This window comes from Crocuta crocuta, unplaced genomic scaffold, assembly GCF_008692635.1.
Source record: "Crocuta crocuta isolate KB4526 unplaced genomic scaffold, BGI_CrCroc_1.0 scaffold70, whole genome shotgun sequence".
In the NCBI taxonomy this organism is placed as follows: Eukaryota; Metazoa; Chordata; class Mammalia; order Carnivora; family Hyaenidae; genus Crocuta; species Crocuta crocuta.
Window position 1 is genome coordinate 17,506,513 of NW_027528417.1, and position 20,184 is coordinate 17,526,696.

The following is a 20,184-nucleotide window of genomic DNA, read 5'->3' on the forward strand; positions in this document are numbered from 1 at the left end:
ATCCCTCCTCCCCNACAATTACTTTTTATGCAGTCATACCCCTGATTTCTGACAGCATTCAATTTTGAACAAATCCTTCCTTCTTTATGCTTTCCCTAAATCACCCAAAGGGTGAAGACCAAATCCTAGAACAGGTTCTTCTAATCCTCTCTTCCTAAGACACCCCATGGTTAACTATGATTTGTGTTCTCCCTTGTTGCAATGAGCAGTAAAGCCGACTTGTTTTTTGTTTTGTTTTGTTTCGTTTTTTTAATATTTTATTTATTTTTGAGAGAGAGATAGAGACAACATGAGCAGGGGAGGGTCAGAGAGAGAGGGAGACACAGAATCCGAAGCAGGCTCCAGGCTCTGAGCTAGCTGTCAGCACAGAGCCCAACGCGGGGCTCGAACCCACGAACCGTGAGATCATGACCTGAGCTGAAGTTGGACACTCAACCGACTGAGCCACCCAGGCGCCCCTACACATATGTTTCTGGTGGTCTTTGGCAGAAGAGCATTGACAAGTGAAGTGGACATTTCCCCTACATTCCTGTCACTGCCATATTGTCAACTACTGCTTTCTTCTTTGTTGGTCTAGAATAAGTTCAAGTAATTGAGCATCAAAATAAATACTGATAATAGTGGATTTAATTCTCTTAATAACATAACAATCCACGAATATATACTTTTAAAGTTTTTATTTATTTTTATTTTGGGGGATGAGGAGCAGAGGGAGAGGGAGGGAAAGAATCCCAAACAGGCTTCACACCTAGCTTGGAGCCAGTAGTGGACTCAGTCCCATGACCATGAGATCATGACCTGAGCCGAAACCGAGTTGGATGCTCAACAGACTGAGCCACCCAAGCACCCCCATGAATATGTACTAATATAAATGACTAAGATAAAAGGGAAAGCTCTACTTTACATTAGTGTGCCAATGAATAAATGTAGAAGAAATGATGGAATTAGAAATCAACAATTTCATAAAGATCTTTGAGTAAGTAATTCATACAATAATCATTATGGTGATGAATGGGGTAATTACATAGTCTGAAAACATCTTTCTGAAAAACTCTCATTAATTACTTAATTTCTGCCATACTTTATAATTATCTTTAATTACTAATTAATTACTAATTTAACTAACTACTAATAAACTGATTCATTTAACTACTAGTTAACAGTTAATATCATCACTAAAGGGACAAATTGACATTGTGTACTTCCCTTGATGCACTGAGAAGAACCCAGCATCACTTCTGGGGTATTCCTGCAAAAAAATGCATAAATTATAAGTACAAATTAGACAAATACAAAGTGAGGGGCAATCTAGAAATTAACTGGCAGCACTCTTCACAAATGTCAAGATCATGAAAGACAAAGAGACTGAGAAACTGTTCTAGATTGAGGGAGACTGAAGGAGACTGAAGCTAAATGCAGTGTTTATTTCTGGGCTGAATGCTGCACCTTATAACAGACATTATTGGAACAAGAGGCAAATTTTGAGTAGGGCTTGTAAATTACACGGTAATCTTGGGTTGATGTTAATTTTCTGATTTTGTTGGTTGTACAGTGGCTGTATAGTAGAGTGTCCTAATTTTTAGGAAATATGCATTGAAATATTCAGGGTTAAGGGGTCATCAATTCTGCAATGGTTTCTCAATGATTTGGAAATATCTATGATTGAGGAATCGTGGTAAAAGGTACACAGGGGCTCTTTGTAATATTTTTAACAATTTTGTGTGAATTTAGAATCATTTTTTAAGAGGAAGAAAGGAAGAAAAAGCAAAAGTAAGTCTAGTAGTTCTGCGTGTGTCCGCTTTCCTTTGAGCCAGAACTGAATCATGGGGTATTGGCTTCCAGGAGAGGGCAGCAGACTCTTGGTCATGTGGTGGGAGCCTTTGGTCATAATTTCAGTTACTATTTCTTTTTAATATTAACATGATCACATTTTTACTTCTTAAATTTGAATCTAGCATTTTATGGGCTTTAACTGGGGATTCATATCACCTATTACTTGTAGTTTAATTAATATACAGATGTTTAGGACTTACTGAAGACTTACTGAATCTCTTTACCTGACATACTTGATATGTTCTTGGTATATTCTTACAACAAGTTTGGTATATTCATGATATATAAAGTCAGGATTATTACATGTTATGGCTCAATATTTTTTCTTTGTAAAAAGTATGTTCATCCATTTTTATAAATTAGATGTAATGTTCACTGTCTTCTTTGAAAATAGAGTTAATCATGTTTATAATTGTTTTTTCTAAAGCTTTTCTTGGATTGACTTTATTAGCTTGTTTTGCATGCCATAGAAACAACCAAATTTCCTTATTATTTTGCATAATTCTTATAATGAATTCTTATCAAGTCTTTTATTTTTGAAAATTATCAATAATAAGCTAGTAAGCTAACTAAAACCATTTAAATCTTCTGTCATATACAGATAGTTTTATTTGATGCTTCCCTGAAAGCTTTTCAATCAACTACAGGCCAGAATACTTCATCTTCAACAAAGGAATGTTTCAGAATTCTATGGAAAAGGACTATTCCAGATACTTTGGAGCACAGGTTTCTTTTTTTTTTTTTTTGGAGTACAGGTTTCTGATGGCATTGCTTAAACTATTTTGAAACCATACTAGTGGACTGAGTCAGGATTTCTAGAACTCTAGAGAAGCCAATGGCTTCATGACACTACTAGTCCAAGACCCACTGAAGCAAGAATTAATTACAGAAGACTGATGAATTGAGGAGGGATGATTACTGTTTTTGCTTAAATTATTGTTAATATTTTCATAATATTCTATTTTATGGATATATAAGCTATCTTAAACTTATCCTAAACTATCTTAAACTCTAAACTCTTAAGCTATCTATAACTCATAGCCGTTTAATAATTATAACTCTGCTTTTTTTTTTAGACTCTACTTTTATACACCAAAATGAAGCATTTGTGAATGATAGCTTATTCTCCTTCTCCGAGTCCTCTAAAATTTGGAAACTCTTATTAAATATTCTTAATTTCATGACAATATAATTATCACATTTTCATAACAATATAGTTATTGGCATAGATTCAGTAAGAATCTGTCCTCCTTTTTACCAGGACATAATTGGAAACACTGGTTATGCAACCAAGACTTTGCCTGGAGTGTTATATTTGGGAATGATGCTCCTTTAATCAAATATTACAACACATTTAGGGAACTAGGTTGACTTTATGGAGCCAACACTTACAAACCCTTCTGGGAAAATTGGTTGGTACCTAGCTTACAAGGTTCCCAGCTTCTGGGTGGGTAAGGTCACTTTCTTGCCAGACCCAGGAATCTTAGGGTATTTGTGAAACTTTGAGAAGAGATGAATTTGGGGTGTCTGGGCGGCTCAGTCAGTCAGGTGTCTGACCAGCTCAGGTCACAATGTTGCGGTTCATGAGTTTGAGCCCTGTGCCTGGGGCTTGCTTCAGATTCTGTGTCTCCCTCTCTCTGCCTCTCCCCTGCTCACGTTCTGTCTGTCAAAAATGAATAAACGTTTAAAAAAATTTTTTTAAGAAGAGACAAATTCACCCAATGGGTACCACAGATGAAATTTGGTGTTGAGTTGTTGGTGTGGCTACCTAGACTCAAGAGGCTTTTATTTATTTAATGTTTTATTTTTATTATTTATTTTTTTTCACACCCAACGTGGAGCCCAATGTGGAGCTGGAACTCACAGCCCTGAGATCAAGAGCTAAGCTGAGATCAAGACCCTGAGTTGAGATCAAGAGTCAAATGCTTAACCAACTGAGCCACCCAGGCACTCCTTGAGAGGCTTTTAAAAGCCAAATTTGATATTTTTGGGGAAAACCTTCAGCAAAGCAAGTTTAAGAAGCCCTAAGTGGCAAAGTATCACTCTTGTTGCACCTATGTAAATAGTGACCTTAGAGACCAGCCTTCTTTGTGATCAAGAATAATCTTCCTTTGAAATTATTTTTTATCAAAAGGGTGGAAGTTACAGAGAAAAATGTTTACTTCAATGAGAAATTATGCCTTGTCATAGTAACAGTTCCCAGCTTTCTGAAATAACCCTGTTTATTGTCTCTGTGCTATATGTCAACTCTTTTTAAATTGCAGGTAACTGGTGGATATTGTCAAAAAACCAAACAATTAAGAAGATGGACTTTATTTAGGCTGTTGCTGTAAGGAGATCAACCATATCCATAGATTAGAGTACCTCAGCAGGGTGGTTTTGCCTTAGACTTTTTAGGAGAAGTAGGCAGGTTATAGGTAAAATGATTTACAGCTGGGATTGTTTTACAATCAGGGGAAAGTCTCAATCAGTAAATAGGAAGTGTTTGCCTTTGTGCCTAACTAGTTTTGGGGGATAAACAGCTCTAATCTCAGTTAATCATTCACGTGACAACCAGCCAGGGGTTGAAAGATCTGTGTCTTGCCTTGCCAATGAATTTAGGCAAAAGGGGATCAGTCTGTGTTTGGTCTTATCATAGGTAAACAAGGGAGAGATCTGTGAATGCTACAGAGTCAGGAGAGAGTGGACAGTGAGTGAGTCTTAACCTAAGTTGTTTGGGGAAAGGTGGGTCTTTTCTGAAACACAAAAGGGTGGAAGGATTTCAGAGAGCAAAGGACTGGGGAGATTTCTTAACCATTGGTGTTTTCTAGGAACAAAGGACTCTCAGATAAAGTAAAATTCAACATTATCAATATGCAAACTCTGTCTTGTCCTCTAGAGTTCCAGTGGACTTCCCTTCTCCTCCTCCTGTGGAAAAATTACCTCTAGTTGCAATTCAGTATCTTTACTCTATTTAAATTTGTGCTTCTTGACTCTTCCTTTGAACCAGTTATAACATCTGTCTGGTTCTCTCATACGGTATGAGTTCAATCCATTCTTCAATATGTATTCCGTTTTATACGAGTGTCATGATTTTTACCTTTTCCTGAAAATTGTCTTTAAATGTTATAATCCATATAGCTTATTCAGATTTCACCAGTTATGCATGAATTCGTGTGTGTGTGTGTGTGTATGAACAAGACAGTTTCTAAGTGTCTCAATGATAGGTCAGGAAATCATAAGAGCTGTGAAAAGTCCAAAGTCTGGTGGTGGCTTCAGTGAAGACTGATGCCCAGAGGCTAAGAGTTGTCAAATAGAGTGAGTAGGGTGAATCTTTTGGTGTAGATCATTCTGGATTCAGAGTCTAATGCTTAGTTTTTCATATTCAAGAATTATTATTTCTGCATTGTTTGGCAATGACCTACATGTGTTAAAACATAGGATTAAGAATTAGACATAATTGGGTCCAAAATGGTTCTGTCATTTACTTGCTGTATGATCTTGGGGAAGGACCCTAACTTCCTTCTATCTTGGTACCCTTATCTGCAAACTGGGAATAATGTTAACATCTACCTCACAGAAGTGTTGTGAGGATAAAATGAGATAATGGATGTGATAGACATGGCATATATAAAGTACTCAGTAAGTGGTGGCTTTCATTTTTAAAGGAATTTTTAAATATGTTTTTCTATTTATTTTGAGAGAGAGAGAGAGACTGCGTGTGAGCAGGGAAGGGGCAGAGAGTGAGAGAAGGAGAGAAAGAGTCCCAAGCAGGCTTCGCACTATCAGTGCGGAGACCAACACAGGACTCGATCTTACAAGGTGTGAGATCATGACCTGAGCTGAAATCAAGAGTCAGGCACTTAAAAGACATGAATAGACACTTTCCCAAAGAAGACATCCAGATGCCTAAAAGACACATAAAAACATGCTCAACATCACTCATGATCAGGGAAATACAAATCAAAACCACAATGAGATACCATCTCACACCAATCAGAATGGCTAACATCAACAACTCAGGCAACAACAGATGTTGGCAAAGATGCGGAGAAAGAGGAACTCTTTTGCACTGCTGATGGGAATGCAAACTGGTGTAGCCACTCTGGAAAACAGTATGAAGGTTCCTCAAAAAACTAAAAATAGAACTACCCTATGATCCAGCAATTGCACTACCAGGTATTTGTCCAAGGGATACAGGTGTGCTGTTTCAAAGGGGCCCATGCACCCCAATGTTTATAGCAGCACTATCAATAATCACCAAAGTTTAGAAAGAGCCCAAATGTCCATTGACTGATGAATAGATAAAGAAGATGTGGTATATATATATCCAATAAAGCATTACTTGGCAATCAAAAAAGAGTGAAATCTTGCCATTTGCAGCAATGTGGATGGAACTAGAGTGTTATTATGTTAAGTGAAATTAGAGAAAGACAAATATCATATGACTTTACTCATATGTGGAATTTAAGATACAAAACAGATGAACATAAGGGAAGGGAAGCAAAAATAATATAAAAACAGGGGTACCTGGGTGGCTCAGTCGGTTAAGCGTCCGACTTCAGCTCAGGTCATGATCTTGTGGTTCGTGGGTTCGAGCCCCGCATCAGGTTCTGTGCTGGCAGCTCGGAGCCTGGAGCCTGTTTCGGATTCTGTGTCTCCCTCTCTCAATGCCCCTCTCCCCCTCATGGTCTGTCTCTTTCTGTCTCAAAAATAAATAAACTATAAAAAAATATAAAAACACGGAGGGGGGCAAGACATAGAGGCTCTTAAATATAGAGATTAAACTGAGGGTGCTGGGGGGTTTGTGTGTGGGCGGATGGGCCGAAGGGGGAAAGGGTATTAAGGAGGACACTTGTTGGGATGAACACTAGGTGTTATATGTAGGGGATGAATCACTGGATTCTACTCCTGAAATCATTATTGCGCTATATGGTAACTAACTTGGATGCAAATTTAAAAAAAAAAAAAAGAGTCAGGTGCTTAATCAACTGAGTCACCCAGGTGCCCCAGTGATGGCTTTTATTATTAAAATAACTTTTCTGTGTCCAAACCAAGGAAAGGCCTAAACCAACATTTTTTCATGAAAACTGTAGAAGCCACCATGTCTCTATTTCACTTCAGACTCATTAATATTCAAACAAGCAGAGTTCTTGCTCAACAAGGACAGGTTCACCAAATTGTCAACTTCAACAGTAGGTCAATGATGAAAATCACAGGTGGTGTTGATAAGCGTTCTTTGTTTTTTTGCGAATTTCATATTTTTGTATAACTTTTTTAATAAAGGCAATTCATGAAGTTTTGAATGTAATTTTATTTATAGGTTTTTATATGTCTGTTCACATGAATGAATTTACATGTCATCTTATACGTTTGTCCAAATTTTAGTGGGGAAAGTATGGATAATGTAGGTACACTCTGCAAACTATGCTTTTTTGCTTATATCCTAAGGTCACCAACGATCTCAGAAGGGTCTGAGTAGGGTCCCCACTAGAGGGCGGTATGGACCTCCCGAAAGGCCCACAGACACAAATTATTTTCCTAACGTCTTCCTTTTCAGCTTTGCCCTGATGGGACCTGCTAATTAAGGATTGTGAAAACTTAGGCATTTGTAATCTAAAAATCTCACATTACTCAATATCTTCAAGATTCAGATTTGGCATTCTACTGAGATCCTGCCGGCTGCAGGATCGCAAAGCTCCCTCCTGAGGGCAGACATGTGGACTGCTGGAATTCTCTCAATATCCAGGGCTTTTTGTTAGTAATCAGCAGCATTGATCTGAGGTGGTTGAGTTGCTATTCATGCTGTTTAATAAACTGCTAGCTTTGTTTCATTGTCTATTCAACATCACGTGGTTTTTTGATGACCCCCTTCAGGATGTTGTGATGCATTTGCATTAAGTCATTTAGCTTTGTGTTTTAAGTTTCTATCTTATTGTTAAACTGGATATATACACATCTGCCTGTGTAGTGACACTGCATTGGTGATGTTCTTTCAGAGACCAGAAGTTTGTTAAATAACTTGTAATACAATATCAAGACAAGTGTTGTAAAAGTATTACCTATTTTAAAGTTTATAGGGCATTGTTTTATAACTAAATGGGTAAACTCATATCTCTTATATGGCATGTATTACATATATAGTAATTCTAGCAATAACTTTTCTGCAACTTGTAATTTTGTCCTTTTTAATTCTATATTAACACCAATTCTTTTTTAGAGGAAGGCAGTATGTATGGGTGAGTAAACTAGTGTCTGTGATCAAAATCATTTGGAAGATTCTGTTCTAAACACTTTGAGTGGATTATAAATATTTACCCTCACAATTCCTAAATATTACACAATAGCATCAAAATAATCAATATGAGGCTCCCTTTCCAATTTCTCACCTTGCTCATCCAAAGATCCTGGCTACTCAGATCTACTTCTATAAATGCAGTGTCTATCTATCATGTTTCATCCCAACCTCCCCTTAGGAATACATCAGTATGGATCCCAGGACACATCTCCTCATTATGTGATCATCCATTTCTCAGCCAGCACAGATGTCACTTTTTCAGAGAGGCCTTCCTAGAACATCCTGTTAATCTGTGTGTCATTCTCTGTCCTGTTTCACTCTTTATTTTTTTAATGTTTTATTTCTGAGAGAGAGAGAGACAGCATGAGCAGGGGAGGGTCAGAGAGAGAGGAGACACAGAATCTGAAACAGGCTCCAGGCTCTGAGCTGGCTGTCAGGTCAGAGCCCGACGCGGGGCTCGAACCCACGAACCGTGAGATCATGACCTAAGCCGAAGTCAGACGCTTAACCGACTGAGCCACCCAGGTGTCCCAAGTCCTGTTTCACTCTTTATTTTCTTCAGAGCAATTATCAGTGTATGAAATCATCAGTTTGTTACTTTAGAAGATTAACCTTCTCCTGTCTGTCTTGTTTATCCCCAACACTTAAATATCTATTACATAAATAAGCACTTAGTAAAGATTGAATAAATGAATGAATGAATGCTTTACTTGTTTCATTCATTCCATGTTGCTGTTCTGGGGACCAGATGACTAGATGGTCCATAGGGGCAGAAGCTCTCATTTGAGCCTGATGGCCTGCTCCGTTTATAGGAGCTCCACCTACTCTCTGATCAGCAGGGGTTATCAGCTACCCCAGCCTGTGTTTTCATCTTTAATTGCAGAAAGCGAAACAGGGCTGCTATTCTTCATTGTACTCCCCTGAGCTCCTCCATGGGAAACTGTCCAAGGCTCTGGGAACTACTTATCTTAGGTATAATGTCTCAATTCCCATCTCCTAATAAGGATCTCTGAACTGATCTGACTGGCAAATGTTTCATATAGTTAGAGGTGGTGGAAACTATGTCTGACTTGAAGTTGTGGGTGATTTCCAACTCAAGGAAGCATGCAGAGCTGACATGGGAGTCATGAGTGGGGAGCTGCAGTCCATGGGCCCCTGGTGGGTCATATGATGGTGGAAGAAATTCAGGGACAGACATTAATGAAAACTGAATATATGGAGCCAGGAGTCAGAGTCAGGGAGATGGCGGCATGGAGCAGGGGAATAAGAGGGAAGTGATGGGCACAAAGAATTTTGCGGTGGGGCTATTTATTTTTTGTTATTGTTTAGCAACTTTATTGAGATATAATTTACATACCATTAAATTCACTTATTAGAGTGTACAGTTCAATGGTTTTTACTATACTTATGGAGTTAGGCAGTTACCACCAGTTTACTTTTAGGACATTTTTATCATCCCCCCAAGAAATACTGTACCCATTAGTGTCATTCCTTATTTACCTGTCCCTTCCTCCACCAAGTCCTGGCAACCTCTAATCTACTTCCTGTCTCTATAGATTAGCATATTCTGGATATTTCATTTAAGTGGGATTACATAATATGTGGTCTCTTGTAACTGACTTTTATATAGCATTATGTTTTCAAGGTGTATCCATGTTGTAGCATGTCTGAGTGCTTCGTTCCTTTTTATAACGAAATAATAATAATATTCCATTGTGTGGATATATGAAACTTTATTCATTGCTTAATAGACAGTTGGGTTGTTTTAGCTATTTTGAATAATGTTGCTATGAAGCATTGTGTACAAGTTTTTTTTTTTAATGTTTTATTTATTTCTAGGTGAGAGAGAGAGACAGCGTGAGCAGGGGAGGGTCAGAGAGAGAGGGAGTCACAGACTGAAACAGGCTCCAGGCTCTGAGCTGTCAGTCAGCACAGAGCCCGACGCGGGGCTCGAACCCACGAACCGCGAGATCATGACCTAAGCGAAAGTCGGACGCTTAACCGACTAAGCCACCCAGGCGCCCCATGTGTACAAGTTTTTGTGTGGACATATGTTTTCATTTCTCCTGGGCATGTATCTAGGAGTGGAATTGCTGGGTTATAGCATAATTCTATGTTTAGCACTTTGAGGAGCTGATGAATGGTTTCCCAAGCACCTGCACTATTATGCATTCTAATGTGGGGCTATTTCTGGTAGATGATTTTATGAGTTTTTTTTCTGGACACCTGAGCCATCTGAGTACCATGAGAATGAGTGTGTTGTGATTCTGCCTGGAATCCACCGTTCAACTACTGCTGCACAAACGCCTGGGCCCCTGAGGCCCAACCTGCTTTGATTCTGCCCGCATGTAACTCCAGAGGTTTATTGTGATTAGATAGTCCCTGCAAGTCCTCCGTCTGTTCATATATTAGTCATCCTTCAGAGCCTAAGTCAACACTGTCTCCTCCACTAGCTCAGTGGTTTCAACTCTGGCTGTGTATTAGAATCTCATGGGGAGCTTTCAAGTATACCAACTCCAGGGCCCACACCAAACGTTCTGATTTCATTGGTCTGAGAGAAGGCCTGGGGGCTAGGATTATTTAAAAGTCTCTTCAGATGATTCTAATGTGCAGACAGGATCGAGAACCATTGCTCTGGCTAGAAGAATCCTTCTTCTCTTAACTTTAGAGCAGTTTCTTTCTTTTTTTTTTTAATCTTTATCTCTTTTTTTAAGTTTGCTTATTTATTTATTTGGAGAGAGAGAGAGAGGGAGAGAGAGAGCGTGTGTGCAAGCAGGGGAGGGGCAGAGACGGAGACAGAGGGAATCCCAATCAGGCTTCGCACTGTCAGTGCTGAGCCTGATGTGGGGCTTGATCTCACGAACTGCAAGATCATGACTTGAGCTGATACCAAGAGTCGGACGCTTAACTGACTGAGCCAGCCAGGCGCCCCACGACAGTTTCTTTTTAACGGCACTCACCAAAACTTTAAAAACACATTCTATATTTAATTGAAATTATTTTACATATGCATTTTATTTCTCCAGCTGGGCCACAAGCCCTTTGAGCTTTAAGTCATCCTCAAGTGTCCGTTTTTCAAGGGACATTTGTTTATAGCACCACCTGTGCTCTGCCTGGTTCTATTGTGGAATAATGCATAGGAACCAGCCAGGTAGGGAGTTATCATGAAGCCTCCCCTGGCCACCCACCTAAACTTGCAATCTCCTCCCCCATTTCCCATTCTTCCTTACCTAATTTGCTTCCCCGCCTTGGCACTGAGCATATACTCTATGTTTCACATATTTATCTTCTTTATTGTCAGTCTCCACACACCCTCAAGGTAAGCTCCGTGAGGGCAGTGATTATTGTCAGTTTGGCTCACTGCTGTATCTTCAACACTCAGAACAGTGCCTAGCACATGGTAGGTGCTCAATAAATGTTTATTAAAAGAATAAATTACTATGTTAGCCTATATTTAAAAAGAAGTTTAACCCCTTTCCTCTATACCAGTCTATGAGTTATTATAAAGCCATCCTTTTCCACTGACACTTATATTTCTAACATAAACATGTATATTCTGAATTCTTATGTTTCAGAAATATAGTCCTATTTTTAAAAAAAATTTAACGTTTATTTATTATTTAGAGACAGAGATACAGAGCATGAGTAGGGGAGGGTCAGAGAGAGAGGGAGACACAGAATCTGAAGCAGGCTTCAGGCTCTGAGCTGTCAGCCCAGAGCCTGATGCAGGGCTCGAACTCATGAAGTGTGAGAACATGACCTGAGCTGAAGTCGGACGCTTAACCGACTGAGCCACCCAGGTGCCCAAATATAGTCCTATTTCTAAGAGACGCTGCAGAGGTTTATTTAAGCCCTGGAGCCAGGATCCTGGCATATTTGGGACTGTGTATGCAAATTGGAGCAGAGGAATGGACTCTGCAATGGTCAGTTGAAGCTGAGGAAACCTGAACACTAAGTTGCTCTTGCACGATTAGAATTCAGCTCCTAGGTGTTCCAGAGGATGATGACTGTGATAATGGAGGAGGCCAAGAAGAATAGATAGAGGCGGAAGAGGAAGGTGTCCATCATGTGGCTGAACTGCACCCACAAGTCAGCTAGCTGGGTGCTTGTCAATCCTGAGTCCCCATTCAGCTCTGCCTCTCTGGACCCCAGCTCCTTCCCTACCAGCTGCCCTGGCTCCTTCAGTCCTGTGGAGAAGACAGAGACTCACCTATAAAGTGGGAAGGAGACAAGATTGGGGAAGTGGTAACTGGGGACTCTATATACCCAGTGTAGAGAGTATGGGTAGTGCAGATTTTCCTTACCAGGCAGGTGAGTGGGCATGAGGCCTGGGCCGGTATTCTCCTTCTGGAGTGCAGTGGGGCAGGACTTCAATGGGGTGGTGCAGTGGAGGAGCAGAGAGTAGAGCCACCGAGGCATGGGTGGGGGCTGGGTGGTGGCCATGTGCAGCAGGTAGGTGATGAAGATGGTCTCCAGCAGGCTGACCACCATCAGGGACAGACACAGGGCAAAGTAGACACCTGGGATAGGGGTAAGGATCATGCATGATTGAGGCCCAGAAGAACCACCAATCCCCCCTTTTCTCCGTCACAAACAGAGCCCTTTCTGAGATGACTGCTTTCTCCTTTCTGCCTTAGCTGCCTTGGCACATCTAGCCAGTGTACCTGCCTACCCTGCCTCCTTTCCACCCCCCCCCCCCTTTCCAATGGTGAGGAAGTGGGCATACTGATGAGGGGAGTGCCACTAGCTGGAAGTAGTTTATTCATCATGAGCAGGAAGACATTGTATCCCAGCAAAAGTGTTATCTTGAATGGGGCACGATTCTCGCTTTCTGCTGGCAGATAGAAGCTGAGGGCGTCAATGGAAATCAGAAAACTGCTGGGCACCAGAAGGTTTATGACGTAGAGGCTGGGCCTGCGCCTGATGGCCACCTAGGGGGAGGAGAGAGCAGAGAACCAAGTGAAGCTAGGACTGAAGGGGAACAGGGATGATTCCAGCCCCTTCCTTCCTTAATGTTCTCAATCCAACAGGGGCTCTTTCTGGGGCTGGATGAGAAGCGGCTTTCACATGACTAAAAGACTTCCCCATACCTACCAAAGAAGACTTATGCCAGTGCTGGCAGGCTCAGAAAGGGAAATTGTTTGGGGGCACTTGGGAGAGAGGAAGGAGTGAGAAGCTCTGTGACTTAAGAAGGTCTGATGAGGGAGGTAAGGGCGACAGACACATCTCACAGTCTCTGGGCTTACATAGAACATGATCTGGTCGAAAAGACTGGAGCCCACCGACATCTTTGGGGTGGCCTTGTTGATGCCCAGGAGCTCCCATTCCCCTTGTGTGCGGACGATGTCACGTGACGTGTCTGCTATCTCCCACACTTCCTTTTCCATGCCCAGCAACATATTTTCCACTGCAGGGGAGACAAACATTCATTCAACACTCTGTTTAGCACCTGCTCTGTGCAGGGCTCAGAGAAATGAACTAGAAAACTGTAGTGACTCTTTCTGGTTGCCCCATAACATGGCTTGCTCACTCCTCAGTTTCCTCTTTTCAATTTTGGGCTTTCTCAGAAGTCTTATCTCCTCCTAGGGTTAAAACCCCCACCCCACACCCACACTCCCCTTTTTAGACATTACAAAGAATAAATTTGCCTGTGTGTGCTGTTTTGTTGTCCCACTGGTTGATCTCATTTTATCCCATCCCAGAACCTTCACTGCAACTCACCTGTGTAGAGGAAAGAGCTAAAGGTGAGTGTGCAATTCTGCTGGTCAAAGGGGAAGTAGAATATGTCCAGGTTACAGATGCTGGTCACCCGCATTGGTTTATTATACACAATGTGACCGTCATTAGTCAGATATGCAGAGAGGCCTTCTGGGGTCTGATCCACATCCGTGCTAAGTGACAGAAGGGGAGAGAGGCAGATGTTCTGGGTTTCACATCAACTTAAGTTTCTCTTTCTCTCTCTTTTTTAGAGTAGGTTCCATGCTCAGCATGGAGCCAATGTGGGGCTCGATCCCATAACCCAGGGATCATGACCTGAGCCAAAATCAAGAGTGGAATGCTTAGCTGATTGAGCCACCCAAGCGCTCCAGCTTACGTTTCTCTCTTAAGGTGGGGCTTCCCAATGTTACTCATTGTGGCCATTCCGCCATCTTTCCTGCCTACCACTTTTTTATTTTTGTGGGAGAAGTTGGTGAGCCATGAGTGTGCTTCTCTCTGAAATAACTTTTGGTGGCCCCCAGAATTGGTTTGCCCTACACTGTCCTGGCCTGCTACTTGCTGAAGGATCTCTGCTTCAGTATTCCTTAGCCCCGGCACCCACGATTCCACGATGAAGATGTCTGGGAGCCACAGGTTCTCAGTTGTCACAGCGAGTTTACTGATAGCACCACATTTTTCTGGATCCCAGCTGATGAATGGGTTAGTCCAGATCTAGAGCACAGAGCACAGAAGGTTGGTTATGGCTGATACCTGGAGCTAGTTTATGTCAGCATCTACCCTTCCATTCCTTTTAATATATATATTCATATGTATGGATTTTCCCCCTAAATGTATATACTACAGGCATAGGATAAAACTTTAACCATTCCAGAAAGTATAATATAAAAAACAAGCTTCTCCTTTCTCAATTCACTCCAACTCCGTTCATATCCCCAACTCAATCTCCTTTTTAACAGTTTCTTGGGTATCTTTCCAGAAAATAATATATATTCCAGCATTCATTTTTATTTACACAAATAAACTTATACTTTGCACGTTGTTATGCATGTTGCTTTTTTTTTTTTAATTTCTTTTAAATTCTGATTCTTTTTCTCTTCCTGGTAATAAGGTCCCCCTTCTCTAGCTAACAAAGTCTTATTTTTTTTTCACCTCCTACTCAAGGGAAATCTTTATTATTTATTTTATTTTTATTTTTGAGAGAGAGAGAGCTTGTGTGAGCAAAGGGCAGAGAGAGGGGAAAAAAGAGTGGAGCCTGGCATAGGGCTCGAGCTCACAAACCAAACAGATCATGACCTGAGCTGAAGTCAGATGCTTAACCAGCTGAACCACCNGGTACTGGATACCTTTGGGCCCTGAAGCTTATTGCACCACCACCCTGCTTCCTATATTTTCCATTGATACCTTTCAAAGTTCTTTGGCAGCTCAAAAAGCTATTTGTCATCATCATGGGCCCTATTTTGGTTGGACTTATCTATTCCCTCTGACACTGCCAAATGTGATTTTTGCAAACAAGGCCAGAAAAAAGGGAAAGAAAAGAGAACAAAGCTGGAGTTACATACCAACTTTAACCACAGAAATGATGTCAGCAGCTGAAGTTGTGCATCCTGACAAAAAAAGTCCCCATTCAGAATGATTAAAGCCCTGAGATCAGGTCTCAGTCTATCTCTTGCCTTTGTTTCCTACATGGTCCCATGTGTCAGCTTTCAGTCACTGGTCTCTAAAAAAAGGTAAGCCCAAAAAATGCAGGTTGCATGGCAAATGTAGGGGGAGAAACCAGCATGGGGCCCATTGGAAATACGTTTTCTTTTCTGCCTATAGGGGCAGAACTCAGAACAAATGTTCCCTGCAGAAATGTCACTGCAGTGTTCCCCTTCATGTCTCTCCAGCCCATAGGATGGACATCTAACCTGTAGGGCATTCGAGGACTGATTGCTCACCAGTGGACCAGTGCAAGGTTGGGTTACCAGGGTGAAGACTCCTTGTTCCCTACTAGCAGCCTATGGAAAGAACGTAGAACTCACCACGTCCAGGATGGCAGACACAGTGAAGGAGATGTTGACCCGAGTGGGGATGCTGTAGTTGATGACTGGACGGAAATCCTTCTGGCTAAATATAGTCTGGAAGACAGCAGGGTCCACCCCATGCCGGTCAAAGCCTGAGCAGTTGATGGTGAAAGTGTCTGACCTTCCTGCAGAGAGCAGAGACCCCGTGAGGTGGGATAGGGCTTTTGTGTTTCCTAAGTGAGAGGAGTACCAGCACTGGGGCCTGAGAACCTCTCTGCAGAGAAAGAAAACATGGACATGGGTTGAGGCACGTGAGCCCCTCTTTCTCAGCCAAGACTTACAAAGGCCAAGCCCTTCCTGCCAGGTTTGGGGAGGATGTGCTGGTCTGGTAGGCAAATAGTGGAAGTTGATGTGGTGAGCTGAACCTGGGCTCAGCCCTTTCTTCCTGTGCTTTGCTCCCATAGAAAGCCCACTCAAATTCATATGCAAACAGCCTCTCTGGGGAGTCCTATGCTTCCTGTTAGTCCCAACCCTGAAGTTTTGGCTTTTGTCTGACCATACATTTTTCTTTCGAGCTCTATTATGATTCATTCTCATAGTCACCGAATAAAATTTCCCTAATAAAATTTCTTAATTTCCTCTTCCCACTTTTACATTTTCCCATTTCCTGTAAGGAAAAGTTTAGAAAGAAGTAAATCATAAGTACATCATGACTGTGATGTAAAATACGTGGGGACTTAACGTTGCACTAATGTGAATTTATCAGCTACCTACTATGTGCTGTGCTCTGTGCCCTTCTCCAATTCAGCGACTTCCTCAAAGATCTGGGGGAGCCATTTTCATCATCACTATTTTGAGACAATTTCATTGATCATCTGCTGTGTGCTTGTTGGAGATGTACAGTGAAATGTAAAAGCCCTTCAGCCTCCTTCACCTGCATCCCAGCCCCAGATGACTGTGGTTATTCCTGTAACTACAGCCCAGCAAGTTCTTTCTCGTGCCTCATCCATTACCTCCCCATATCAGCTAACTCATAAGGTGCATCTCCAAACCAAGAAGAAACATATCCCAGGGGAAGAAAGTGTTGCCCTTTCCCCTCCACATCACCTCCTCTGCAATATCTTCCTGAGTGAGATGGGAAAGGAACTATGTTATTGCCAATAGGACCCACATCATTCTGTTCAGAGTTATTATATCTTGGTGGAAAGGAAAAGTTGGGCACTATAAAGAGGTGGGATTTGGAGAGGTGATAAATGGAAGGATAGACAGTTTAGTAGATGCCTAGGCAGGCAAATGAGAGAGGGGTTGTGTATACTGATAAGTGAAATGGGTTTTTCATCGGTTTCCAAGGAAGCCAAAACATAGATACTACAGAGAAAGGAAATGTTTAACCCAGCTATTTTAGATGCTCTCTAGTTCTGAAGAATGAGAGGGTTTCTGGATTTTATCCAGAACAGCATTTCCATCTTGCCCTGTTCTTGCCCCATCTTACCTGGAAGCAGAAGGTTGACAGTGAGGTAAAGGAGGAATCTCCTCCCTGCAGGCCAACCCCCTTCCATCCTCCTCTTCTGGACTCTTCTCTGGGGACTCAACAAGAGCCCCCAAACCCTTGAGCTTAAAGGAGTTCAGACCACACCTTGGTTCCTGGTTTTGAATAGTGCGCATGACAGGTAACCACTCCCTGGTGAGAGGCTGTGGCCAGAGGTCACAGCAGAGTGTCCTGCTTTGCCCCTGTGTAAGTATGCCTTCCGGGCTCCAGGCTGGGGGGAAGTAAGACCAAAACCAGGGGAAAAGCACCTGTTTAGCAGGATGAATGGTTTGAAATCTGAGTTCCAAGTATCATTCAGAAAATGGAGTGACTTGAGAGATGGGCTAGGTAAGGCCATGGATAAAGGTCTCATCAGGTCCTCCTGGAAGTAACTTGTGCCTCAGGGAAAGTGCATGGACCACTCAGAAGGGGGTGTGGTGGAGATGCCTGCTAATTTTGGGAGATGAGAACAAGTAACTATTTTGTTGCAGACTTGGAAACATATCCTTTACCCACTTATGGACATTTGGAATTAATGTCAATATTTAGCTAAAAATATGGAAAGAGTAAGCTCCTTTTTATGGGACAGAATCCTGGCTAACATATGACCGTCCCCATGGCCATCACAGCTAGTATGATCTGCACCATCCCTTTGTTTGCACTCTTGGGGCAGTTTATTTTTTTAATTTTTATTATATGTATATTTTTTTCTTAAATAGTTTATTGTCAAGTTGGTTTCCATATAACACCCAGTGCTCATCCCCACAAGTGCCCTCCTNCTTTTCCCCCATGGTGCTCCGTTAAGTTCCTCCTAATCCACCTATACGTGCAAACATGTGGTATCTGTCCTTCTCTGCCTGACTTATTTTGCTCAGCATAACACCCTCAAGTTCCATCCACATTGTTGCACATGGCCAGATTTCATTCTTTCTCATTGTGGGGCAGTTTCTTTAAAACGTTTCCTCTGCCTGGTTTATCCCTAGTCTAATTCTTCATTTTGCCATTCTCCTAAAACAGGGCTCTCCTGCTCATGCTTCCTTACCCTAATGTCTCTAAAGCCCTGCAACCCTGGAGCCATGCAGGAATGTGTGAGTAAAAAATCATTTTATGAACTTTTTGAAAATACTTGCACTCCTGCCCACCCACCCCTATGGAACGGTATGTATATATTTATTAAAAAACCCTTTTTTTAATGCTTATTTGTTTTTGAGAGAGTGAGAGACCAAGCATGGGTGGGGGAGGGGCAGAGAGAAACAGAGAGACAGAATCCGAAGCAGGCTCCAGGTTCTGAGCTGTTCATAGGAGAGCCCCATGCGGGGCTCAAACCCACAAACCATGAGATCATGACCTGAGTGGAAGTCGAATTTGGAAGTTTAATCACCTGAGCCACCCAGGGCCCCAGGGTATATGTATATTTAAAAGCTCCCCGGGATGGTTCTGATTCAAACTCCCTTCATTGAAAACCTTTGGGCTGGGCTGTGTTACCATACCACAAACATGATACTGATATAGATATAGAAAAAATATAGAGATTTATGCTGTCCTTTTTTTTTTTTTTTTTAAGTTTTATTTATTTATTTTGAGAGAGAGGATCCCAAGCAGGCTCCACTCTGTCAGCACGGAACCCCATGATGTGGGTCTCAATCTCACAAATTGTGAGGCCATGACTTGAGCTAAATCAAAAGTTGGACACTTAACCAACTGGCTACCCAGGTAGCCAACAACCCTTATGTTGTCTTTTTATAGCTATAACCGCCTTCTTCCCTCTCTATTTCCCTCCACCCCACTGACTGGCAACCATTAATTTGTTCTCCATTTCTATAATTTTGTCATTTCAAGAAATTTATAGAAATCAAATTGCCCAGTATAAATCTTTTGGGACTGGTTTTTTTCCTCCTCAGTGTAATTCGCTGGAGATCTGCCCAGATTATGATATGTATCAGTATGCACTCCTCTTTACTACCCACTGGTATTCTGTGGTGGGAATGTCCCACAATTTGTTCAACAAATCACTTGTTGAAGGACTTCTGAGTTTTAAAGGAAAATACTTTTTCTTCTACTTTACTCACAACACTTCTGATGCCAAATTGTTGGCTTTTCCTTTACAACAAGTAATTATGACACTAACCGCCCAGAGTTAGTGCATAACCCCATGGATTGAGGGGTAGTCCCACAAGACTGACCCCCACTTCAGATGCCAATCGCAAGTCAGGGCCTCCTGAACTTCTGACTGACAATAAATTGGGGATTCCCATAGCGCCCTCCTCAGATTCAATAATTTGCTATAACAGCTCATGAACTCATGGAAACATTTACTTCTCTTTACTGTCTGAAAGGATGTAATAAAGGATACAGATGAACAGCCAGAGGAAAAGGTACACAGGGCAGGATCCGGAAGGGTCCTAAGAGCAGGACTTAGTGGAGTTCCAGCAGTTAATGTGTCACCAATCTGGAAGGTCTCCAAACTCCATAGTTTAAGGATTTTTTATGGAGGCTTCATCATGTAGACATGATCAATTTAACTCAATCTTCTTAAAGGATGGGAATTGGGGCTGAGAATTCTAAGCTTCTGATTGTGGCTTGGTCTTCCTGGTGACCAGTCCCCATCCTGAAGCTACCCAGGAAGCCATCACGAGTCACCTCATTAGAACAAAAGATGCTCCTCTTATCTAGGAAATTGCAAGAGATTTATAAACTCTGTGTCGGGAACTGGGAGCAGAGACCAAATATATATTTCTTCACAGAGTTGTTTGCAATTTTTGTCTATTACACATAAAGCTGTTATAAACATTTGTCTACAGGTTTTTGTGTGAACATAAGTCTTC

General features: G+C 41.6%; 2 protein-coding genes across 3 annotated transcripts in view; one reads left to right on the forward strand and one right to left on the reverse strand.

The window, feature by feature from the left end:
* The window catches only part of ABCC5 (ATP binding cassette subfamily C member 5), a 168,255-nt gene that overhangs the window by 19,032 nt on the left and 129,039 nt on the right, over positions 1-20,184 (forward strand). The window lies entirely within an intron of this gene.
* On the reverse strand, positions 12,095-17,390 carry LOC144223746 (5-hydroxytryptamine receptor 3C-like). Its single transcript, XM_077754562.1, has 9 exons — positions 17,324-17,390; positions 15,850-16,016; positions 15,388-15,432; positions 14,430-14,539; positions 13,832-14,001; positions 13,357-13,517; positions 12,837-13,041; positions 12,415-12,630; positions 12,095-12,297 (listed from the first exon to the last, which is right to left on the reverse strand). The coding sequence occupies exons 1-9, from the start codon at positions 17,388-17,390 to the stop codon at positions 12,095-12,097; spliced, it is 1,344 nt and encodes a 447-aa protein (XP_077610688.1).

Bases quoted from the DNA above. Each gene is read 5' to 3' on its own strand.
- LOC144223746 (XM_077754562.1), bottom strand. From the start codon at position 17,390: ATGGAAGGGGGTTGGCCTGCAGGGAGGAGATTCCTCCTTTACCTCACT. The intron at 14,002-14,429 runs GTGGGTGCCGGG...TCTGTCACTTAG, and splicing joins GACATCTTCATCGTGGAATC to CACGGATGTGGATCAGACCC. The intron at 12,298-12,414 runs GTAAGGAAAATC...TCTTCTCCACAG, and splicing joins CATGCCCACTCACCTGCCTG to GACTGAAGGAGCCAGGGCAG.